This window comes from Haliaeetus leucocephalus, unplaced genomic scaffold (assembly GCF_000737465.1).
Source record: "Haliaeetus leucocephalus isolate CR32 unplaced genomic scaffold, Haliaeetus_leucocephalus-4.0 Scaffold616, whole genome shotgun sequence".
Classification (NCBI taxonomy): Eukaryota; Metazoa; Chordata; class Aves; order Accipitriformes; family Accipitridae; genus Haliaeetus; species Haliaeetus leucocephalus.
The window spans coordinates 5599469-5626436 of record NW_010973052.1 but is presented as its reverse complement, the minus strand read 5'-3'; the positions used below and the strand labels follow the sequence as shown (position 1 = coordinate 5626436).

The 26968-nt window shown below is 40.2% G+C and overlaps 1 protein-coding gene across 2 annotated transcripts in view; it reads right to left on the bottom strand.

Moving 5' to 3' along the window:
- Positions 1-26968, bottom strand: part of NOX4 (NADPH oxidase 4) — a 105551-nt gene that overhangs the window by 22112 nt on the left and 56471 nt on the right. For both annotated transcript variants that reach the window (XM_010578248.1, XM_010578249.1), the window contains exon 12: positions 13487-13568. In XM_010578248.1, coding sequence (XP_010576550.1) covers positions 13487-13568 — 82 coding nt within the window. The remainder of the gene's footprint in view (positions 1-13486; positions 13569-26968) is intronic.

Here is a 26968-nt window from a genome sequence, read left to right as displayed (position 1 = left end):
CCTCCTTGTCATTCATTATTTGATATATTGAAAAGAACAAGTCCCAAGACGAATTGCTGCATATTTGATACCTCACCCCTTTTAAAACTGTCTGCTTAAGAACTATTTGCTGCTTGCCACCTGTCAGCACTGACTTTTTCTTTTTTTCTTTTAATACACTGTGCTGTATTCTTATTTAGACAATACTCTGCTAAACTGTCTATAGAAAAAAACCCAAACTGATTCCAGGACGAAACAAATGGCATAGATGCCACTGAATTCCATGATATGAGGATTTAGTTCTGCAGGACTGAAAGGTATATTATCAAGCAGATATCCACTATACAAGTGGAGATATATACCAAGTCTACTTTTTACTATTAATCCTGCTGTTGTATCTAGATTGCAAGTAAATACACCAGGACATGGGCAGTACACAATGGATGAAATCTCAGTGCTCTAGGTTCTGTGTATCTACCAAACCTCATTTTTTGAAGAGGTCACTCTGTATCCATGAGCTGTGATCAGTGGTTTAGGTGTTCCACATACCATTTACTTTCCGTTTAAGGGTTCCCTTAACAATTGTAATTTAAACAAATTGTAAAGTAAAAATCGGACTGACAGGTGAGTACTTTCTGGTTGTTCCTTTCTGATATTCTGAAAACTGCATTTATGTTCTTCCTAACGGTCGCATTCATCAACCATTTGCTAAACCGCCACCACGTGTTTCTAATGTTACTACTGCTACATCTATTGTGGAAGTGCCCAAAGGTCCCTAATCAAAAGGTACCTTCCCCCCTGGGGTAGGAACTTTATAAAGAGGAAGAATGAATGCAGCAGCTTGGGTGCTGTGCTGGATCCAACCCACTCTCTGCCATACCCTCCTTAGGAGAACTTGGGCAAGCCAGTTTAGCATCGTGAGACAGCATCTACCTCTTAGACAGGAATAGTTATATTTCTCAAACAGAGAAGAGCATTTCAGCAAATACTTCATTAAAAGTCTGTGGGGCCCATAGATATATCTATAACGGTGGTCATTAAACCCCACCACTATATGGATCACAGTCCTTAATGAGCAAATAAAAGGAAAGGAAGGACAACGTTACACAAAGGAGTGTTTCTAGAGATTCGTTGTTTTACCATTTCCGTCTGTCCAACTGATGGCTTTTATCTGCAGACCTGACTGATGCACAGTTTAAAAAAGGGTAAGCGATAGCTTCACATCTCATTGGAGAAGTCTTGCCAAGACAAACTAGTGAAAGAAAGGGTAAAAATGACTGTGGACACAGGCACCAGCCCTGTTATTTCCTTGTTAATTCTATTTCATCAGTTTGGTTAACCTTACATGACAGTGTTCAAATACTTGAGTGCACAGGGTTTTTTTACCACCCGTGACCCAATGACAATAAAACCATACATGATTTAGAAGCAATTCTGATATATTTTTTTTTCTGTGAACAAGTTTTATGGTGCAATGTCCCTTGAACTTTCATCCTCCAAGGGACCTTCAGGGCAGAGAAAAACAGACCCCAGACTCAGCAAAATCAAGACACCCTTTTTGTTTTTTAATAGCTGCTAAATATTTCAGTCATGAGTCTTCTCCTTGGATATCATAAGAAGGATGGAACAGGGGAACGAGCCAAATTGAATTGGCTCTTAATTGCCAAAACATTTCCACACAGTGCAGATGCTATTCACTGGTGCTAGAATCTGAGCGCAGGGCCAAAGAACTAACAACAAAGTTAATTCAATGAGGAGGGTTCATCTCACCACATATAGCTCGCATAGCCAATGCAGAGATAAATGGATTTCTTAAGCTCCAGTGACGCTTTAGAGTTGCTTGCAGCCAACCTGCTCTATTTTGCTGTCATATGGCTTGAGAGAACCAGCTCAAATTCCAGTAACGGCTGTTTGCACCAATCCCTTAAAGTGGATTCCTTAACTGTAGTGCAAATCTGCACCAAGAAAAAGAAAAGCTAACCACCAACGACTACACAGCTAGTTATTGCGATCTAATAACGTGAAGGCAAAATGCATATAGACACACACAAAAATGCATTCAGACAGCAAAGCGCTGCTGCAGATGGGGCAGGGAAAGCCAGAAAAGTTCCCCGTCTCAGAAGTGCTGCTTGTGCTGAATCTGAAAGAGGGAAGCAGGGGCTGAGCCCCAGGGGACAGCCCTTCTGCTGCACTGAGAGCTTGGAATTAAGATGCTCAAGTGCGTACTAATGGCACCACGGGTGAAAGAAGCCTTGGAGACGCCGAACTCGCAGCCTGTTTTCTCCTGGGGACACAGCAATCCGCAAATAAATTAGCAAGACATTCCTTAAACCCTCCTCCCCAGCGCAAGACAGAAGGAGCTCAAGTTGCCCATCAATACCAGCGCTGCTTGCCTGTCACACAAGAGCAGCGCCCAGAGGCTCTCATTACAATCAGAGCCCTATGCAGCTGAACAAGCTCATTATATTTTGCTCTGCTGATCCCATAAGGCAAACCTGTTCTTTTGAATTACGGTATCCTCCTGCATGTAATGTGTGGACTGTGCACAAAACAGAAAGCTACATCTGTCTTTTCTTCCTTCCCACTCTCCTTCCCTCCCTCCCTCCATCCTCCTGCTCAGACCACACAATATTCAGCATCGCCGCTCCCTTCCAAGCTATTCAGAAACCAGACTTATCTTAAGAGTTTTTTCTTTTTCTTCAGTTCTCTAGCAAGCTTGACATATGTGAGCTGAAGCAAAATTTCATGTTGTCTCCTTGAAACAAAACAGGGTCAACAAAGAGGCTGGCACGTAATGTTTGTCCTTCACAGAAAGTTTGCTCTTTCTTGATGGCAAGCAGCATAGCATTTCACTTGGACATAACTGAAATACGTAACCAGTGACTTTTACACTCTTCAGATCAGCTGTGATCCTTCAGGAGAGCAGCCCCTGCCCTTCCCACTCAGACACATTGGCACAGCCCATGAATTGCCTACTATATCACCCTAACTAACGGATTTTGGTACTTTCTAGTCTTTCTTGCAGCTTATACTAGAAAATAATGGAAAGCATGAGCTCGGTTCACAACTCTGCCAGATTTCATCTTATACCAGCTTAAATGAAGTGCCAGGTTCCTAGATTTAAGCAGAGTGAGTGGGATCTCTCCAACACACTTCAAACTCTTACTGATGAAGCAATTAGCTGAAATCCTAGAACTGCTTCCATTGAAAACTGCAGTGACAGGAGATACTCTAGGTATGTTATTAAGATCTCAGAGTTTCATCTTCACAGTGCCCAAATGCCCAGAACATCAGGTTTATGACTCCCTCACAGGATAACATTACATCTACATGATTTGCCTCATACAAACTGAAAATACATCTGGGGATGAAGCACAAGGAAATGTATGGCCCAGTTCTGCCACCATTTATTTGGCCTTGCTCTGGTAACAACAGTCCCATGTGATGGAGAAATTGTCACCAACCACTTCCATTGCTCTATTCTCCCTAACAACATAGAAAGTATGGCACAAAAAATAAACTACAAATAGCTTTCAAAGTCTTTTGAGAGGGGATGCAAATACCTTTATTTTGGAGAAAACACTGGAAATAAATGCCCGCATTTCAAATATTGTTTAGGAAGCTTCAGCTATCCATGCAAAAAAAGGACAATTTAATCTATTTTAAGACCTTCAGAATTGGTTTAGCAAAGGGAAATCAATATAATAAAGAAATTCAATCTTTTACGGTGATTTGTCTAAAAGAGGAAGTAATTGTACCTTAACCATTAGAAATCACCAACAGTAATGTATCTAAAGAACTATCTTAAGCCTTAAAGACATGGCATACAGCGAAGGGAAGTACAAAGCTATAATATCCTTAGGTAACATCATGATGCACCATGCAGAGGAAAGCAAGACCCCGGTCCTCAGAAGTGCTCAGGCATTTGGCTTTCGTTAGACACTTCTGAGTACTTTTTGAAACCAGAGAGGATGCAGAGAACACTTACACTGACAACTCTGTAGGCTGTAGTATAGGTTACTGTTTCCATACTGGTCAAGTGGATTTGAGGTAGGAGGATTGACCCTGCTCCCATGTGTTTTTTTGAACTATGCAGCAGTTTTGCCTTACAAGCTCCCAGAGGACTGAGGCAAGTTCCTTGCAGAGTTTGGTTCTAAATGAGTTTCAACCATGCACAAACTTAATTTAAACCTCGTATTACAAAGATACCTTGACAGCAATGGATAATTAAGTCATAAAGTAAAGTGTTACATGAAAGCTATTAGGCTCTAAAGCAAATGATTTTAGTATCTTTTCTTTCTGGTCAGTGCGTATAACACAGCTTCTCTCATTGCTTTGGGGGCAGAAAAAATGTCACTACATTCATGACACCAAAGAAAAGCATTGCTAGTCACCTCACTCGACACATGTAATGCCTCACTTTAGGTGCAGATGCTTAGACTGGTAATTTTCTGTCAAATCTGTGACTCACAAAAATCTTCTACTAAAAAACAACAACCAGGAACTCTGAATATCACCCAATTTATCTTCACCATCCAACAACTCAGTACATATCTTCTATTCAAACAGCTTTTGTGTTAGGACTTATCTACTTTACTCTCTAATTCTGCTCATGAACAGCCTCAGCTAGCTGATTAGGCAACACTCAGAAAGGATTTGGCAGCTAATATCATGGGCCGTCGCTGTTCTGCAGCTGCTAAAATGTTTTCCAGCTGCTAGCTGTCTGGCCGTTCAAAAGCACTTGTGATTCTTACAAACCACTTGACGTGGTTGTAGAAGAACTTTCCTTGGGGCTAGGCTTGCCCTACTGGGCACAATCTCCCAGCATCCAACTCCCGTCCCCATGATTGAGGATAATTAACATCTGGAATAACATACTATAGGATGAGATGGATTTTCTGCCACTGCCAGTTTTTAAGACTTGATAGTTGCTTCTGAGCTAAGCTCTAGCATAGATACCGAGACATCTTCCTTCATGAAATGGGGTTGGTGTATGTGTTTACTTGGGGGTGCTCAACTCAGGGTGGTCCAGTTGGCATCCCACAGCCCAGATCTCCTATCCATTTCTCCAAAGAGACAGGGGATGGCTGTTTAGATCAACATGGGCCTCTGCTGCCCCTTTAAGCACCTAAAGCTTAAAGCCCAAATTGTTGCATGAAAAAGAAATGTGATGTGTCTCCCCCACGTGCTCCCCTCTGCTTTTACACAGAGCATACACTTGCTCTGCTACCCCAGGGGCAGCAGCAGCGTATGCTGTTTTCTGTGGCATTAAGCAGCATGAAGAGGGACTTGTGGTACAGCTGAGACACTTATCTAACAGTTTACCTGCTTCTTCAAACCTTGTTTTGGGAAGGACCAGAACAGCAATGAGTGCTGCTAAATTTCTGCCCTCCTTAGAGACCAGTAAATACAGTTTTTGCTTATGTCTTACATGAAATATAAAGGATGACATGGTAGGCAACTCCTTTTTCCCTCCTGGTTTCTTTCATGTATTTAGAGGCATAATATTGTCCATTTTCCCCTTTATTGTAGCTGTAAACTTTCTTTTCTCCCTTTTTCACTAACACTTACTAATAAAACACCAACAAAAGATGCTGCCTCCTTTAACAGGTTCTATGAAAAAAAACAGCCTCCAGGGTCCCTCACTGAAAGCATGGGGACAAAAATTAAATTGCTGATGTGCAGGTAGGAGTATAGGAGTGAATGAATGATGCTGTTCCCTTTTACCCAGAGAGTCAAGGATGAAGTCACTACTGTCAACAACCACAACTCTTTAGCACTTGTTTTTCTTTTTCAAGAGCCTGGTGCTTGGATTTCTGTAACTATGGAAATTGTGAAACTATTTTTAAACTAATATAAGCCATTTTTAAAACTATGATAAAACTGGATATGAGGGCAGAACAGATCATTGTAACTCTCTCTTGCATAATGAATCAAAGAACTTCACTAATAATTTCTGCATCAAACTACTATAACTTCTGTTTGAACTGTTTAAAAAAACATCCTTCAAGACATTCAGTGGCAGATGATTCCCCTCAGTCTCACACTGCTGCTCAGTAGTAGGCAGGTATATATCAATTACATCAACAGGCTTTATCAAGAACTATGCTCATGCTTCCAAACTGCAGAATGAAAACCAGCTGTAATTTTTTGTCTTATACCATTCACTTTGAACAAAGCAATGATTTCATCTTCCAAATATTTTGAAAGGTTTAGGCATCTTTTATTTTCAGTCGGCTTTTTCCCCTTCTCAACTGGGAGTATTGCAGTATTTTGCATAAAACAGTTCATGACTGCTAATAAGCCACAACTATGCTATGATAAACAGAGCTAAGTCAAACTTGCGTTCTAGACTGCTTGGTACTTAGAAAATATATGCACATGGAGCTTAGATTTTGCATGTATGTTGCTGCACAAATCTCTCAGGGGATACAGGTTTTTCCTCACATCTCTCTACATCTGAAAGATTGGTACTTGTTTCTTCAAAGTTTCTTAGATTTCAGGTCCGAGCCCTGTTGAAGTTAGCAGCAAAATTCCCCTTGACTTTAAGGGGATTGATTCACTCTGTGTTGTCGGTACTTGACGTCTTTAGAAACAGAACAAAAGTGTCTTTATTTTGCACTAGAAATTACTGGGGCATTGTACTGATACTCTGAACAAATATAGCCTCTGTCTCAAGGAATTTATGACCCACATTTGAGTTTAATGTGCAGTCCTAAATATTTCAAGATATTGACTTGGTCTTGTTTGATATTATGTGGATGTGTCCACATGAGTCTTTGTAGGATCTGAGCCCAAACTTGTAGTGCACAGTATGAATTACTGTACTCTTTCTTCCCATTTTCATTATGGTTTCAACAAAATCTAGATCCAATACTTGCATTTTTAGTGACATGATTACTCCTGTAACATGACTGTTGTTTTTTATAAACAGCTAAAAGCCTTTACCCCATTGCCACTGTTGTTCTTACTACTTGGTAAAAATCCCAAATGACAGGAAAATGCCCTTTACTTATAGTGGAGGTTTTATTGTCATGGAGCTCAACCCTGCACTGGTCTGCAAACTCAACAGGATAACCTGGTAACACTGCAAGTCACATTAAAAAAAAGAAAAAAGAAAAAAGAATGAAAAATAAGAGACAAAATCCCAAAGCACTGAAAACACCTATAAACATTCTTCTCTATAAACAGCTTGAGTTTCTTTTAAATGTCATTACCGATTCCTTAAGCAGGTATCTCTTTTTTTATCAAGTAATCAAAATTCCTTGAGACTCAGGTTTTCTGAGGGCTCAGTGCTGCTGGCAAGATAGTTAGCTTCTAGCCTGCATTTTTAAATAAATCTTGGAGCGCTTCAAAACCAGTAATTTTCAGGCTTAATGTACAATGCTACACAAAGCATTTAAAGTGCTTGTGTGGGCACTTCTGAAAGGCTCCTTCACTTGGCACTTTCCCATCTGATTTCAGCAATATGGGCAGGCCACGTGTTTTTTTCAGTGGAAAACAGGATAGATGTTATTTTAGATGAGAGAGCCAATTGCACACAACCGAAAGGACTGTGGAAGACCTGATTTCTATTTCTGGCCTCGTCCCCAGGAGAACTGTTCCTGGGTGACACTGGTAACTCACATCAGAGTGCCATGCCTCAGTTTCTCCTCTGTGACAAGAGAACATCTTTTGTAAAGCACTTCACAGAAAGCCTTTTACAGAAAATCACTCCATGAAAGTTCTCCACCTCTTTTTAAAATTAAAAATCTCTTTGCCTTTACAATGAAGACTGAATGACATCACATAGGTCACGATTTTTCCCCTTGTTGAACACCAAGGAAGATGTTGCCTTTGTTTCTAATGTGAACTGAATTGGGTTTCTCGGCCATGATCCTGCTGGCTGCTTGCTCTTTTATGTGCTTAAATCTAGGATTCAGGGGGAATCTCAGCGGATGCACTGTCTGAGCATCACCACTTCCAGAAGCCACAACTCACTACTTGCCCTAGTTAGACACAAATTATTTTCCTCTAAAAAGAAAAACGTTCTCAAGACAGTTACAAATAAGATACACATTTTATTCCTGGGGTATTATTTATGAAATATTATCTGTTTCTTGGCTCGGATCTTAAGCTGTACTAAACTGGCATGGATCCATTACAGATCCATTATCATTAAAATGAGTAGCAATTGGGAACCAGATGGCACAATGGTTTAGGGCACTAACTTTCTGCAGCCTATCTGTCTAGACTACTCCATGATAAGAATTGAATAACACCATTTGGCTTTGTTTGAGCTGAAACTTTCAGCAGCTTTTCAAAGATGACGTTCAAAAATACATATTTGAAGAGATATATACATATATATATATATATATATAAAAAAATCAGGATCTTGTATTTTCTGGTTTTCTGTGACATGAGAATGACCGGTATTTTTGTGCATACACAAGAAGCCTGCCTTAATTTACTAAGAATATATGACAAAGAAAGGTTTGTAAGTTTATAACTGATGGCAAGTAAATGTACTTGGAATATTCTGTTATTCCATTACACCTGCCAGGTTCTAAGTTCTTTTTTCTCCAAAGTTCAACGCTTTTTCACACCATTTAAATAATAAGATAGTGCTCAATTTACATTGTCTCCTTATTTGACTACAAAGAAGTGCTGTTATTTCTCTATGTGCACATTATGAAAATAGTTACCAAAATACTTTCTTATTTCCTGCCTGTGTTTAAAAAAAAAAAAAAAAAAAGAAAACTTTGGAAAGGTTTTAAAAAGAAAAAGCAAATTACTAGAGAGAGACCTTTTAAGTAAGCCTTACCCTGCAACAAAGTTTTATTTATTTAATTTGTGCAAAAGAAGGGTAAGTTTTAAAATGACTGCCAACCTCTTGTATGGAGGTGTCATTTCAGATGGTACAGGACTTTCCTGTTTAGCAGAAAATGGTATAGTAAGATAGCAGAGACTGGAAACTGAAGTTAAAGAAATTAGTGTTTTACATACATGAAGTAATTGACAATTGAAACAAGCTGATCTAAAGGCTTGTGAATTTTCCAGTTTTTAACATCTCAATTTAAAGACCGGATGTCTTTCTAAATTCATGCTCCAGTTGAACCAGAAGCTTGCTGCAGGGATTATCGGGTAATGCTCTATGGCTTATGTTAAGAAGGGACTCAAATTAGCTGGAACATAACAGCTCCTTCTGTTCTTAAAATCTGTGAATCATCCAAGAACATTTCCACCAAACCCACAGAAGATAAGAATGAAGACTGCAAATATTTCTGAAGGAGAAAAAAAAAAAGAAGCAAATAATCCCTCCAAAAGACACACATACGTATTTGAGGATTTCAGCAATATCTTGAAAATATGAAGTACAGCTGAACTGCCAAGTCACTTGCATACAGACAAATTTGCTAAAAAGCTGTAATGCCAGTAGCATTTCTGGTGCATCCCTCTCAAGCAGTGTTTCGTGCAGTGTCAGCCTCTCTCCTGCCTTTTTCACCCACCAACCTAATTTCTCACTCTCGCACTTCTTTTATCACTTCCCTTACCATTCTGTTCTTTCGGGTTTTTTTCTTTTGACATTATCAGGCCCAGCTACAAGAGACACTTCTCTCTGGTGTTGCAAGGTAACTGCACATCCTTCCCTTGTGCACACAGCACAGGGGTTCAGGACCAAAGTGGAGTCAGCAGGAAAAGACCAAAAGACCCTGGTGGGACGGAGTGACCTAGGACCCCACTGCTAGCACACCAACCACCCTGTCACATGCTGGACCCTACAGCCCAATTAATGAGCATAATAGTCTCTTCCTCGGGAGCAATCCTCTGTAGCCCGTGTCAGCACTTCAGCAGTTCTTGCATTTCATGAGTGAATCCATGTAGGAACCTGATGGGTGAAGCGGGCAACTAAGGAAAGCATAAGCTTGATACCAACGTGAGGAAAGCTCCTGCAGAAATGTCCTAAGAGTGAAACTCTGAAAAGTTTTTCATGAGATATAGGAGCCCTAACGCTCATTATCAAAGTAAGGAGTCTTGATAAGACTCACTGCAAGAAGTTTAGTTTGTTGACAGGCCTGATCACGTTGGTGTAACTCACCTCGGTGACTTCAGCACGCTCATGGAGTGAGGGAGAGGAGGAACAAGCTGCAAGTATGTCTGTCATTTGGTTGGCGTGCAGAGGCTCTTCCCAGGCGGGTCCGCTCGGAAGCAGCTGTGCACCCCAACCCATTTGGCTGCCCACAGCTGCAGGTTTATTCTTAGTTTCAGGAATGCAAATCCTCACGGACATAGCGATGGCTTCATGTCAGCTAGGAGACAGATTTTCTCCTCAAAATATTACTCTCTGTAGATGCTTGGGTTTCCTGATGAGGTGGATTAGGGGTGTCTAGAGACGTCTGATTTCTGAACCATGCATTTCATCCTCTGACAGTCACTTCAGGTATCAAAAAGCTTTGCCTGGGTTAGTCTGGTCTGGCTAGTTCAGTAACCTGTAGCTACGTGCAGTGCAGTATGTTTCATTAAGAAACTCTACTGTAGGCATTTATTGGAGAACATAATTCCATATTCCTTCCCCAATAACTATAATTTTTCCAAGACACAGTTCCATTGTCATGCGAGTGAAGGGTAAGATAAAGCCAAGCTTGTTCTGCTCTGCAACCTTGTAAAGAAAAGTGAGAGGACGCATACTGCAGGTTAGGCTGACTGCATGGATGCTGTACCGATGTGCTGGCATAGTACTGCATCTCAGCCCACATGCCATGATGAGAACCAGTGCTCATGATGCCATGCTACTTGTGGACACACAGTGATAAGTCAACAAAGTCAAGGTGATGTGTCGAGTGACTTTACAAGCCTTGATCTTTGTAAACTCAGGCGCCTCTATAATCTCCTCCATGTGCCAGAATAGGTATTTGCTCCTTGGCTAAGCCAAGACCAGCAGAATAAACTCAGGCATAAAAAGATCCTGCATTTCTCCCTTCATCAGCCAGGGGTGCAATGCATGTTTCTTTGACACATTTACCCCAGCAAATCCAGAACAATGTGCATGCATAATCTAGAAAACTTCTTCCAGCCATTCCAGTGCACAGACATCTTCTCTGAGAACAAACATGTACCCACAATGATACTGCTGTTTCCTGGGAAAGAGTTCAGGTCTTAATATAATAAATGTGCAAGAACATAATTCAGGCCAGAACATCATGGTTTCTATTTCTTTCAAGAATTGATGGATTCTAGTTTGCTCATTTAGCCTTTAATATTTATTACTATGTCTCTGAATATCCTGAGAGATGCTGAACATCTTCCTATCCAATCTACGTCCTTTGGACGTCTGTCTCTTAAACATGGGCAAACTTTTGTCCTTTCTACCTACTAAACCCTGCTTAGTCAAGCTATTCAGCTAAGTCATTAATAAAATTTATCTTCTATTTTTAACCCTCCATATTCTTAGGATTTCCTTCAGCATTACAAGCTCCAGCTTATGCCTCATGACAATGTCTCATTAAAATTACCTTACTGCTCAGGTTTTATGTAGTACAACCAGCCATCGCTCAGCTAAAGTCAATGAAGGGACACTGATTTAGAGACCTGTCTGTTCATTGTCTTCATTTCTGTTAACCGACCTTTCAATGAAAATGAGCATAGGGAATAGAAAAAACTGACATGGGAATAAGACAAAATACATTATGAAGATGAACGGGTTTTCTACCTTGCTGAACACAAGTATTTCACTTGAAAGACAAACCCTAGGGAAATTAGGACATGTCAATAGTCTTCAACCAGTTTCTAAATTAACTATAATAAATGATACATTTCTGTAACAAGCAAGCAAATTTGCATCAATTAATGATGCTATAAACAGAAAGCTATTGCTTTTAAGAACATATGCAAACTTCTCTTTCAGGTGCCAAAGTTTGACTGATTTTATATAGTAGATGAATCAGTCAATCTTGCCAAGTAATGTGGCTGAAAACATGTATCATTTTGTCATGCAAGGCCACTATAACTTCAAATAGCAACAGAGCTCCATACTACTAGCTATTTGTTGTATGATCTTCAAAGAGCTGAAGCATCCACTGAACAGAAGACAACAGGCACTTATTCACCCATGAATGTGACAATGTGTAATATTGCTAGTAGACTCTACTTGCCAAGAATGCTAGTAATAAATTGAATGTAGGGAAATGGAAAGTCAGACACCTTAGGAATGATTTATACAGAAATAAGTCTGTTCTTTGAGGAAGGACAATAAACTAGTTTCTCAAGACCAGTCTGACAGTGTCTGTACCATAAGTGAAAACATCTAAGCCAAGCAAAGCATTCTACTGCCATGGAAGAGTAACTGTTCCAGTGCTCCAAAGGATAAGGAGAAAAGTAATAATTCATGGAAGTCCTAGTAAAACAAGTAGACCAGTCCATCTACATAAGGTGCCTCCCACAGTTTCATATATTGTACCTCCATAGTACTCCAATAGACCAGTGACAATGGATCATGCAATCAGTAAATTTAGAGGGATAAAATCCTGTCTCCCTTGAAGTCAATGCAAAATGTCACCATTTTCAGAATCAGGATTTCAGCCTTGAGTGCTTTTATTTTCAAGTATTCACAGCGAGGAGATGACTGGTTTTCGGCACTCAGCCCCTCTATCTGTTGTCTGCTCTTAAAAAAAATTGTATTATTAGATTTTAGGAGCTCTATTTAGCACTTAGCTCCACTGGTGTCTTGTGCATTTTAGGAACCTGCTAGCAATAATTAAAATAAATAACTTTGCTTATTTCCATCATCATTGCTGGACTGGCTCCAGACATTTTTTCTTGCTTCTTCTCCCTCTGTCCATCCTGCACTAGCCTTCTTTCATGGCTCACCCTGGCCATGGATTATGCGAGGGCTATTTCTTCTTTTTCCCCTTCACTGCCTCTTTTCAAGACTTAGCTGAAAGTGACTGTTTCTTTTAACCAATATAATAACAAGAAGCATTTATTGTTTTGTTCAGGTATGTCACTTGGGAGAAGAGGTTTCGTCCAGGATACTCAATACATGCAAGTCCTAAACACACAACACTACTCTTTTGGTTTGCTTGTACATCCATCCCTAAAAAGGGCAGAAAAAAAATGTTTTCTAGTGCTTGTAGGCTTCCAGAGGAGAGCCTGTTAAAATCCAAGGGAATCTGTCACCATAAATGATGGAATCCCACAAGAGAAGAGTGGGGATTAGCCCGACAAAACATCTGCCTATGTCAACACAGTGTCAAGCGAAACAAAGCTTCACCAAACACTGATCCAGGCAACTTAACGTCTGCGCTCCACCACCACCTCCCCACTGACAGCTGGGCACGCTTGCAAAGCATGTCTGCTTCTCCCTGGCACCGCTGAAAGACTGCAAAGCTCAGTGTAAGTGTGGCTCCCTGACAGCTCTGCCTCAGGACTTCACACTAAAAGCATGTGCAGTGCTATAAATGCTTCACTCTCCCTCACTCCAAATAGATAAAGATTTTATTTCTCCCAAGAAGACAATCTTACTTACTTGGGATAGCGCCTCTGCTGAAAGATGGGCAGAATCTCTGTATCTTGATTTGAATGTAGAAGCAGTAAATCCCGAAATCTTTCTGTCAGGACAAAGAAAAAAAGAAGAAAAGAAAAAAAAACAAACCCAGACTGTGACTCTGCATTAGAAGTTCAGGCCACAAGTAAGCAAGCAGTAATAGCAGTGAATTCTCTTCTCCAGCAATATTTACCAGAGGACAAAGCTAAGTGTAGAGGGAATACAATCTATATATTCATACAAAACTGCTGCTAAGACTAGAAATCGCTGTTTCCTGTAAACCCTTTTAATATTTTAAAATGTCATTTTTTTCATCCAATATTAAATTCTAGTAGTGCTTACAAGTTTCTGAGGCCTGCATACAGGTCTTCTGGGTATCATACACAGGCAGCCATAAACAGTCCCTGCCTTGAAGAGCTTAGTCTAAACAGAAAGAAGGAGCAACTAAGAATTCACCAGTCACTCAAGGATCACAGTAATCTAAACAAACACAGATTAACTAATTAATCTAAATTAAATTGCAGTATGAGTCCTTGGGTAACTGATTCATCGGTATTTTCAAGGATGGCTGGAAGACTGGATTGCTTTTTGTTTTTACTATATATTTAAAAAACTGCATTATAGGATCATCTGCAGTAGGTAAGGTTTTTGTAACTTAGCTTCACCAACCACCAAGTGAAGGTGTGGTTGTGGTTTGTGTGATGCCTTTTTCTTGAGGTGGTTAGATGCAATATGTAAGCAGGATCTGTAGGAGCTTCTATAAGTATCAATTTCTCAGCTCCTGGAACATGGGAACCTCCTCAAAATTCACTGGATACACAGATTCAGGGATAGAAGGGAATTTCCCATCCAGGTCAAATTCCCTTAGCACACCCCGTAGCTCTCCATTGCATGGGACATGCTTTGTTTCCTGCTTTCTTTCCATCACCTGCAACTTTTATCTAACCAGTCCTCCAGTAGCACAGAAACCTAGGACACTGGTGATGCCCTTCCCACCTTTGCATCTCCTACTCTTCCTGCAATACCTTAAACTGTGGCTTGAAGTCTTCGGCTACGGGTTTTACCCTTCATTTCCTAAACCACAGTTTGTAGCCTGTGTTGTGTGTAACAGCTGTACTACGCGTTTCTCTACACTAGCTACCTCTTCCATGTAAGTTTTTCATTCTGGGAACTGAACCTGAGGATAAGGGTAGTCCTTCCTCCCCTTATATCCCTATGTATCTCAAAATATGCTCTAACACTGGGTTTACAGATAAGGAAATCAAGGGACAGAAAATCAGTGGACAAAAAATCTGAATCTCCCAGCTCCAAAAAGGAACCATAGCAGCTTTCTTACTTCTTACAGGTTAGTATATGATGGCTTTCTTAACATTCAGCTTTATGTACTGTTATGTCATCATAATTAAGCTTCATTAATTTGTATACAATTCTGCTATGTAGCCTCTAAAATGGAAAAAAAAAACCCCAAACTCATACTCCATAGAGTTTTAACACTTTGAAGAAAGCATAGTAAATTCAGAAGAAAAACTCTCTTGTTAAGGGCTCAGTTTTAAAGGTCAATTGTCTCAGATGGTCTGATCTAGTCATTCATCACCTGGCTAAGATGCATTGCAAACATCTTGGAGAAGATACCAGGATCTGCCAGTGAAGAAACAAGGGTTGATACTTAGTATCTTCATTCCTTTACTTCTACACCTCTTCAGGTTCAACTTTAAAAGAAATAACCACTTGTACCTCCAAAATTCTTACCACATCTTCAAAATGTAACTTAGCTTTCCCTGTACCTAGCTAGGACAGAGACTGGATGGGGCCAACAACAATAAATGCAATGCTGTAAAGATGGAAGTGAAACTCAATGAGCAAATGAGCACCCTTCAGGGAACAGCCTGCTCATTGTCTTGACAAAAAGCCTGCCATTACAGCTACTTCTTGACCTCTTCTTGAATTTTTAGGAAGATGCAGAGATTTCCTTTTTCCTCACTCCTCTGGTACATAGCAATATACTGTACACGGGCATGTCCTGTCATCCTTAAAGATGATACACTATGGTCTTCAAAAGCCACTGGATGAGAACTGAAAGGCTTCAGGAAGCTTCCACCGTGCAAAATATCCAACTGTGTATGTTTCAGAGCAAGCACATTAACCTCCACCCCTACCTCAGGAATCTCCCAATTCAACTGAAGCTACCAGTGTATTTCTAGGAACCCGTTATAAAAGGGCTTCCTAGGAACAACAGACTTTGTGTGTGCCCTGTGGAGGAATGAGATGAAGTTTTCAATGGCTAACACCAAACGATAGTACTTCCTTCCACGACTTGAGGGTTTTGACCTCCAGAACATGGTGCGAGTCACCACGATGAAGGATTTGTCTTTGGGGTGGTCTGATTTATTTATTTTTTAGGGCTTATAACCAGGTGCGACAGCAATGCAAAGCACTGGGAGACGTGGTCTTCTTCAGTTCAATACTGCACAACACCACATTACATGTGAGTGAGCGAGCCTGGTCTGGCAGACCTTGCAAAGGGCCTGTAACTCTCTGGGAGAGACAAAACACATCTTGGTGAAGGCGCAGATATGTCCCGCTCCGTTGTTCTGCCCAAGATGGACAGCACCCAGGCAGACAGCCATATTCCATCTCTATCCCCTACTCCGTGACTCTTTTTTTCTTGTGCTGCTACCCTTTCCCATTGATCCAGGCCACCTGGCTGCACTCCAGGACTCAGTTCAACAAGCCGCGATCTTGAAAATATTTTGAATAGTAATGTGACAGGGCTGGCCAGTACTGGAGAAAAAGCAGCCAAGTTATGGCATCTGAAATTGGCCTAAACAGCTTCCCTACTGGATCTTGTTTTAGTTAAAGTCAACTTTTGTTTTTTTTCCCCCCACTATGGCAAATTTCCCAGGCAGATGGATTTTCTTTTCACCATATGACTTAACTCATTTTTCCATGGCAACACTTACGCTATATGGTAGCGTTCCACCTCATCTCAAATACATACTACAACTTCCTCCAGCACATGTAGCCTCCATGTCCTGTAAATCCTCTTAAGAGAAATGGGACACTGAACAGAAGCTTTTTGGATTAACTTGTCCCATAGGACCATTATGTACATTCTTCACCCTCCAGGTCTATGATATTCTGATATTACACATATGTGTGTACAGTACAAAAGTCACACCAGTGCAAATGACATTATTGCCTCTAAGGACTATCCAGCAAGGTGATGAGAGAGGTGGCGAGAGCTTTGGCAGCTACTGACAGAACACAGGTACTTTTGGTACTCTTAACAAAAGTGAATATCAGAAGCCTAACGCTTGACAAGAGAAGGCTTTTCAATTTGCAAGAAAAAAATCACAATGATTCCTTCCAAGGGGGGGAATTTTTTTCAAAAACCTAAGACATTCTTCTAATCCATGCCACAACAACAAATGAAAGATTTAAGAACTGATTAAATTAGTAACTAGAGCATTTTTACATTATTTTGATTTGCAATCACTAGTTGATCAATAGAACCAAACCAAGTCACAGACAATCTTACCATTACTTGGATCATTTTAGAGAGACAACTCCCAAAATTGACTCTTTTCCATCGCTTCCTACAGTTTAGTACCCAAAATGTGATGCTTTTGTCTACATGTTGGTCTGGTTTGTTAACAAAACATGAATAACACTTGCTTAACCAAGTTTTAAAAGGCTTACTTCTGAAAATCTGCAATTATCTTCTCTGTCCCTCATTCTATCCATGCAATTTGCATTAGTTTAAGTCTGTACTAGCTAGTATCCTAATGATTTTTTTACATTGTTCTGAGACCAATTATGCCATTGATTGTTTTGTCACTCTGCTGAGTGTGACATTGCAGACATCATCTCGCTGATTCTCCCATAAGTCTGTTGACAGGACAAAGTTCTCACAGACATCAAGAATGGTTGCACAGTCACATCTTATGCTCAAACTTCTCTTTTCAACATGCTGAGTGTCTCCACTTCCTCCTGGCTTTCATTTTGAGCGTACAGTTCGTTCCAAATCCTTGATCACTGAGAAGTCCTCAGTTAAATTTAGGCAGTCTCACTGGGATCATACATGTTTAGCTAAATGTGTAGCACAGTTACCTGTGATGACTAAGGGCTGGATGTAATAACAGAATCTTATAACCCTGTCCTCCTAAATCAGGAAGGTTGTAGACTATAAAGGAGAAAAGAAAGTTTGCCATTGAAAGCTTTAGAGATTTATTCTGTCCTCTTACATATATCTCTCTTCCCTGTCTCTCATCTAATTCTTCTTCCCTCTTTTCCGCCCTTTGTTCTTCCTCCCCCCTCCCAGCTCAACATATTCTCAAGTCAGCTGCTGGAATCTCAGTATAAACGCCCACTAACGTCTTTGTAATACCTGTAATGACAAACCAGTTACCAATTTACAAGGACAGAAGGATGCATTTCAAGGGAAATTTTCCCTTTGAAATATTTAGATGCATGTCATTGTTGTTCTCAAGCAGAATGGGGTTCTGCTCACCATGGTGAGTAAATGGTAATGCCAGAAAAAAGTGTGCAAGAATGGACGTATGGTCTGAAGCCCACTCAAACTGCTTACGCAGTCAAGTTTCCTTTTTTCCAGGTTACGCTATTAGAGAGGTGGAAAGAGACACAAAGGGAAGTTTTATGATAATATTTTAATATCTGGGGCTCTGAAAGCAAAGAAAAATAATTTGTATAGAAGGTCCCTGTGAACTAAAGACCATTATTATTCACATTCTGTAGACAGACACTATGGCAGAGGGAGCACTGGCCTTGTTTTCTGAAGCTGTCACATCCCTGAAGCTCTCACTGCTTTAGCACTTTGAAGATGATGCCAAAAGTCAAACACTGCAGTTCTGTCAGGTTTGACTTTAAAAGTCAGGTCTTGTGGCTCCTCTTTCCTTGCTCCTTCTTGTTACAAAATATTTTACAGAAAATAACAGCAAAGTCAGTCCGCTGAATTCCAAGGGTCTTGAAAAATCAAATTCCTGCTCTTTCAGAGTTTGATGGGTCTGTACCTATGAGGCCACAGCAGTATATAACTGAAGTCTGAGATATTACTGTTTTGTTTATCCAAACCACCTTTTAAATAGCAGCTTCAGACCACACTGAACCTCTAATTGAAACAGGTTGAAGTGCATGCAATCGACTCAATTAAGAACACTGTAAAACTGATGGTAATTGGTTTTTATGGAATAAAGATTTTTTTATATCAGTTTTATGGATTATTTTTAAAATCAAAGTTCATAAGAATGAACAGATATGGGACTAAAAAGCAACCAGAGAATAGGAGAACAGAATAGTGTCATCAGTTATAAAGTACAGAATATTGTGGTCCAGAAGCCTAGCTGTTTACCAACAGGTCTATCCATAGTGACACTCTCATGCATTTCAGTATTTTGCAGTCATGTTTCTGTAAGTACCTGTAGCACTTCTGCATTCATTGAGACACAAATCTCAGTTCCATCTTTCACCACATGGACACTTGCAAGCCCTGCAATTTCAAACTAAAAAAATCTGCCTAGTTTTATGCAAAATACAGAGTGGTCTGGAGCACCTTCTGTGTCATGAATAGCTCCTCAGCACCTTGCAATCATTTAAAAAAAAAAAAAAATTAAGTCAGCTTTCTTAAGACTGCCAACTGCATCTAAAAGGATTTGAGACCCACTAATCTGACTTGTTTTCAAGCTCTGTAAATTTGGAAATGCTGTCATAAGTAGTTCCTCAGTGCCTTGTAAAAAGAAAAAGCATTTAGGAAGAAGACTTTGCCAGTTAAGAGCTATAAAACTATGATGAGCAACAAGATGGCATAAAACTGAAATGTCCAATATTTTAGTTTGACCTGTGGCTCATTAATGGCGAAAGTTTCTGAAGTTAAGGAAGTGTCACTTCTCTTCTCTTGAAGAGTCAGTGCTACAAATATCCTCCATCATATTAAAAGAGGAGGAAAGAAAACAATGATGAGGTAATGTTGATGAGCTAAAGGTTCCAAAATGATTACATCATAAGCCTTGGAATTCCCCTGAAACATACACATTTTGTGGATACAAAGAGACAAGCTTTCTGGCCAGCTTTAAGCTCCATGACTCTCAGTCCATTAAGCCTCACAGAGTTTAATTCTCCTGTTTTTTCACTACCATTTCATTCCCTCCAGATCAGTCATCTGAAAGAATAATTAGAACCCACCTTTACAGAGATACTAAAAAAAAAATACTAAAATATAGCGAAACCCCAGAAAGTTGAAAACTTTATTTTAAAAATTTCTGTTTAAATTTATTTAAGGGAAATAGAGAAGCTTTTACAGAAAGGCAACTGGTCTCTTCATTTTCTAAGCTAGGTGAGTAAACAGCGATCGTCCTTCTGTTCAACATTTTCTTTTGCAGGATTTTAGTTTATTTAAGGAGAGGGGACAAAATAAGGAAATCAACTAATCATTACACAGGTCAGCAGTGAACCTTCCAGTCACTCTGGACCTGCAGAATAGTCCTCCTTTCTTTGAAGAAAGTCTCTGTACACCCTGCTTTCCCTCCTAACCTGCATTTGCTTCCTAAAAAGTAGTCGGCTCCTTCTTTTTCTCTAGCTATGTGCTTACCAGCTGGAAATCATTCTCCCTCCCTGATTCTGGCATCAGCACATCCTTTCCCTGCTGGAACTCTAGGTGCTTTCCTACGCCTTTAAAATACCCCACCTACTATGTCAAAATTAGCTTGGACAGATTTATTTCTATCTAGACCTCCCTCATTTACACTATAATCACACATACTGCATCATTTCTGTGTGTATACTCATATATCAGCCAATGAATAAACAGAGTAAAAGGCAGTTCTTGTCCAAGGAACCTTAAAAGGTTGGAAGATGAATGATGGGAAAGAAAAAGCATCACTTGCTTAGTTTCAAAACAGGGAAGAGAGATGCTGAGGACCATATTTAGACTGCATTTTGTATGTCTAACTTGACAAGACAGCAGTGAGTGACCCAGAGTGCCTATCAGCTACGCTGCCAGACTCGGGTTCCCCAGACGGCCAGTGAAGAGAAGTGGACACAACGCCAAAGTTAAGCAGCCTTGATGTTCAATACTGAGTCAGAAATTCTTCTGTAGGTTATACAGCAACTCCCTGACAGAGCTGGAGATTAGCTATACTGCTGGAGTTCAAAATCAACGTCTTAATCAAGAAACTTTTTTTCTCAGAGGTACTTACTATGCTTGAAGACTATTTCAGTCATGGCAGTGGAGTGCATTCCACAACTCAACACTAACACAGTGCAACAGTAAAACAGGCTTTAGAAACAACACAAACCAGTAACTTTAAAAAATATCTTTATAAATACATGTTCTGAAGCGAATGTTATTTATGCAGATTTTTTTAGCACTGAGCTCTACAGTATCTCCCTTCGGCCATGAAGGGCCATACTTTGCTGTCAGAACTTCCCACGAGCCAATGCAGGGAGGCTCAGCTACCATTGTATTCACTAATGGTCCACTTTCCTCTTTTAAAACATGCCAGAAGAAATGATGAGGCATCAGTATATCCCTGTTTGGCTTTAAGCTAAAGTTGTGACACTTGATCTAAAAAATCCTTACATTCACAAAGAAAAGACTCAAATTATGCAAAGGGGGGATTCAAGTGGTTCTCTCTTTGTAACTTGTAATCCGATACAGAAACTAGAGAAAGCCCAAGCTTTCAAAAGCTTCAAGGGATTTTAACACTGAAATGGAGCTACCATCCAGCTGTGCAATTACTGCAATACTATCCAGCACCGCAAAGCTGCCTCTAAAAAGCTGAACAAAAGCACAATTCGTCAGGCTGTACAGATTCACACCAAGGGCCCCCCTACCCTAATATCTTGCTTCACATGCAGACACCTAAGGAAGAATCAGCACAGGGCAAGACCCTCCTGCTGTCACCTTCCCAGCCTCCAGCTGTTTCTATCTATCTCAGTGGATCTCCTGAGCCTACGGCAGTTTTCTATTGTCTCTAATGCCTTGACTTCCCTTTAAAATACTTGCCCAGTCCCCCATGTAAACCTCCTAGTCTATCCCACATCCTCTGACAAGGAGTTCCATGTGTCTCTCACCTACTACATGAAGATCCATCATCTTATGTTTGCTCTGAAATGGTGTCTTACTGACTGTATTTGATAGCCAAAAGTTCTGATACTGGCAGAAACCATGAATAGTCAGGCCCTACCCACTCACTCTTCCAGTGTTATGCATGATTTTGTAGACCACTGCTATATTCCCCTAAATTATCTCTTTTCCAGGTTAAAGAGTCCCTGCATACTCAGTTGTCCTGTGTTTGGAAGCCTTTCCATGCTTTTGATCATCTTTGTCATTCCTTCCCAAACCTTGTCCAGTGTCCTGTCTGAGAGATGAGGACCAGACCTGCACATGGGATTAAAGTCCTGGGAGCACCACAAAAACACCTGGCTGCACAATGATCTCCTCTGCTTTATTCTCTACTCTTCTCCTAATAATTTTTCTCTTTATTGCTGCTGAGCACTGAGCTGATGTCTTCATGGAAAAAATTATCATGACTCCAAAGTGTTATTCTTGGGCTGTCATGGTCATATCATCTCCAGCCATGTGTATTAGTTTGTCACCAAATATATCAAACATCAGTATGTACCCACATGCACACATGCACTGGTATTTTTAGCCAGGTCTATAAATAGGTTTGCAAGTGTAATATATTTTATGCATTTGAACAAGCTACAAGAACTTTTCATTAAACGTATTAAATGGCAGTCACAAAATAATGAAATTAATCCCATCCAAGGCTAAAATTTTGTATCAAAACAAATCCACCACCAGTCACTGGGAACTCATTCTTGGGCTCTTGTCTATTCATATTTGGTCTCAGTTTAGACTGTAAGCATGGGACCACTTCACCCTCTTACTAATACAGACACAGCTTCATAATTGAAGTCAAATATGCAAATAAATTACTGTATAACAACTTCACAGAATCACAGAATAGTTAAGGGTAGAAGGGATCTCTGGAGATTGTCTGGTCCAATCTCCCTGCTCTGAGCAGGGTCAGCGAGAGCAGGGTGCTCACAGGCATTTTCAGTTGGGTTTTGAATATCTCCAAGGAGGGAGACTCTACAACCTCTCTGAGCAACCTGCTTCCGTGCCTGACCACCCTCACAGTGGAAAAGTTTCTTCTTACATTTAAAAAGAATTTCCTGTACTTCAGTTTGTGCCCTTTGCCTCTTGTTCTGTCACTGGGCACCGCTGAGAAGAGCCTGGCTCCACCTGCTTTACTTCCTCCCAAGTAAAAGTAGGTAAGACGAAAGATTTTGGAGGGAACAATTACATGCCATGAGACTTGGATTCAAGATAATGAACCTTTCTCTGTGCAACATAAGGGGTGATGTAAGGCTGATAAAATGATATTTTATCTTTGGCCACTGTTATTGAGGTGGGCGATGCACAAAATGCTTTGCGTACCCAAAACACACAACAGGCCGGTCTTGTACGAAGCACTTCTCCTCCGTTATAACAGAACAAGAGAGAAGCACTAGCAGATTTTGGCCTAGCAAAGGATGCCCCTATAGACACATCACTGCTAAGTACGTCCCAGTCCTTTATGTCAGCTCCTTTCCTAAAAGTCATCCTAAATTTCACTAACTGATATAATGAGCGGGTCTGCTTATGGGAAAAAAAAAATATGAATATCAGTATTTTGTGCTGTTTCTGTTGATTGCCACCTTTGGATAAAACTGCAAAACCACACCTATTTGAGAAAAGGGACACAGCAGGTTAGAAGGCAACTGTCCCCACAGCTGATAAACACAGTCAAGACGCTGCCCTGCCATAGGCTTCGTACACGCTGGGCAAGTTAGATAATGGATTCTCTTAGTTGGGGCAGGGATGGGAGAGGAAGGGAAAATGCTAAAGAAAAAAAGAGTTTGCAAAAGAGAATAGGAGTTTCCTTGTTAATGCACACTCGCTCCCTGCCTTGTAATATAAGGTAGTGGTGAGATTGCCCAGCCCTCTTGCCTCCAGCTGCAGGTGTGAATGATGTTGCTAATCACTGAGGCTTAACTGATGTTAGCAAGGTCATTAAGCATAACTTTTACTTCCTCACAGCTAAGTTGTGTGAATACATACATTGAAGAAGGTGCTAAATTATTCTCAGGGTCTGTGCTGAGGGCCAGACAGAAAGCTAAAATATGCTGAATACTTAGGAGACAGTGCTTGGAAGAGACAGCTCTGATAGAGACCCTGTGGGGGAAACGCCTGTCCAGCCAACCACTTAGCTAAACTAAAATGTTAGAAATAACAGTAACAAGACTCCAAATACGAAACAAAAGGGACTCCATTTATATATAAAACTAATTTCTCCTGTGTTTTCAACTGTCTGTGTCTTTCAGACAACACATACAAGTTCTTCTCTAAAAGCACTCCTAGCACTCGTTGCACTGAAGCATAACACAGGATAAAGTGATCAGAGCTCAGCCAGATCCTATTTTCTATATAAATTTTGCTAGGCAACTGGGGATGATCCACTGGGAAGAAATGCACATTTTTTCCAAGGATCTAATCACATCCGAGGCTCCATTTCTTATAACATCTCTCAAAGGGCAATATCAAAACCTTAGCAGGAAATAATTTGAATGACTAGCAAATGAAATGAGCTATTAGATATTGTTTTTCTCTTTTTTGGGGGGGGTAGGTGATAAACATAATGTACACAAGTATAATAGGAAATGTATCAAAAGTTTGGTTTCATTTCACCCTGCTGTGAGCAATTCTGTTATTTCTTCTTACATCTGAATTAGACAAGTCATTCTTGAGAACTTAAGCCTGCCCACTCCCTGAAATACACTTCTGTATATAACCTAGTCCGCGTACTTTTTGTTTACTCTTAATTAATAATTTCTTAAAAATACATACCTTTTTTTACTTAGCACTAGCTCTTGTGTAGACTCTCCTTAAAATATGCTGCAGGATTTTCGTCTCCGCCTTTCTACTATCACGATGTTATGAATGCAATGAAATATTAAATAGACATGTTTTTACATGACAGAAAGTCTTTTACGCCTGAAGTCAACAAAAAAAGTATTCCCAGCCTTGGACAGGAAAGAAAACCTTCAAAACGTTACCATGTAGTAGTACATTGATAACTTATTTTCTAGAACAAAGAACCAGTGGTTTAACATGATTTAGATCACACAGTTCCTCACATCATTGCAAGGAAACGGTTTGGCATGTACTTTTCTGAAAGTGTGATTTTGCCAATTCTTATAACTATAAGCTGTCATTAGATATTTATCTTTTGATTCTTTTAGTTACCAGTCATGACCTGGCATATAGCAATGCATCCATGTACAAATTCAGCAATACAAACCGGCACAGAAATGAAAAAAACTTCTTCATGCAGAAATGGCACATGCTAGTACATGTGTTGAGAGGTATGGGAGACTTATAAAGAAATATTATTTCTAAACAAATTTCTGGATTAACGAAATGCTGCTTTATTTGGAAACTGCACTGAGAAAATTTCATTTGCCATGCTTGTTAACAATGGGGCACAATTAGCATAATCCCCTCAACCCATTAAAAAAATGCAAACATCAAATAACAGAAATTATAAAAATGTCTTCCTTTAATTATAAATTTTGCCTTTTTCAAACCAGTCACGGCTAAGCTCAAGAGATACTCAGCTAACACAGTGTAAGTGAAATCCTTGAGGGAAAGCCCTGTGCAGTCAGGCTGGCACCAGCCACTTGGCAAAGCACAGCAAAGCATCACAGCTTCGTCTTTGAAAACATGTGTGGGTGTCTGTGGCATTTTCCTTGAGGAAATGGCACTTACAGTGTGCGTAATGAATAAGGGAATATGTTAAATTTATGGGAAGAGATAGTCCTTAAAACTGCTTATCGCACTAAAGAGCACAACCTGCCCACTGATTTATTTTCATTCCACGTAACACAAGGAGGCTTCTCGGAGGCTGTAGGCGCACTAGTTATCGTCGACAGTACAGTAAAATCATCACGGCAGCCATTTCAGCAAAACTCAAAATAGCCAATAATCTCTGAAACTCCTCCCTTCCCCCAAGTCCCCTTCCAACACTGAAAAAAGTGTCAACAGCCATCGGTAATGACAACCCTCCACTGCATGAGTCCCCCCTTGTCCAACACACAAAAACCCACAAATGTACCTGTTTGGATGCACAGACCTTCGAGGCTCTCTCCCTAGCAGAGGAGCATTCTCTCTTACTCATGATCATGGTATTTACTACAGCATAATTTAAAATTTCCTGGTTCCAGGTAAGTCACAAAGCTAAGCAGTCATCCACTGTTTATCGGCTTCTACATACAGAACAGGGTCCCTTCAAATTACTAAAAACACAGCGAGGCTTTGCGTAGAGCATTGTCCAGTTTTTACTTTCTGTAGATGGTCAAACATTTTCAATCAAAATGTTAAGTAGGATATTGAGATTTTAAGAGAAAAAACCCTATTAAAATGTAAAACCCACACCCAAATGCTGAAAGTTTATATACATGTGGGCATGTATAAGCACTTCATGCAAGTCAGAGTGGAGTTTTGTCACGTGCCCATCTCTTTTCCCAATTAGAGCTGCCAGCCGGACTGTATCTGCCATGATGCAAATGCTCTCTCTCTCCAGGAGGGAGTGAGACCATGGCATATTCCAACAAATATACCCTAAACTGGGAACCCAGCCAAGGGAAGATGAAGAAAGCTGGAGACGTACAAATCCTAAGAGGCAGTGGGGAGAGCATTTACAAGTGATATTTTTGGCTTTCAGACAGTATTTTTGACCATACGAATTTTTTAAGAAACATTATTTCTCATGGAAAAGGTAAATCAACTTTTTTAAAAAAAGGCAGGGGGGCATCTTCTATTCATTTACTAGGCACTTTTATGGCTCATATTTCTCAAGGAAAAAACTGCTTTAAAAAGTAACAGGGAGTGTTACTTCATTCCCTGCTCTTTGCTTTGAGTTTGCTGCCTCTTTGTCAAACCTGCTGAAGGCACTGCATGCCTGAAAGACAACCTGTTTTTTCCGGCTGTTTCAGCTGATCTAATAAAAGATATTAGCTCTCCCTACAAAACTGGCCTCTCATGGAATATTATTTCATTATAGTGTACTTTGGTCTAATCTGCTACAAATGTCGCAAACTATATAAATAAGAAGAATCATGATATCCATTTTGAAACAAGCTCTGTCACTTTATCCCCATTCTGAGCAAAAAGCACTTTAAATAAAGAAGAAAAAGAAGAACAAGAACATGCCTGAGCTGCAGAAATGTGGGTTATAATGTCAGTGAAACAAAATACACACTGCACCCTGCCCATCAGCTGCTGCACTTCATACCAAAGTGCCGTTTATTGCTGTCACGGCACACTCTACTCTGCGTACCACAACGGGCAAGGCTGCAATCCCATTCACATTTTGGAAAGTCATTTCCAGCCTGTGAATT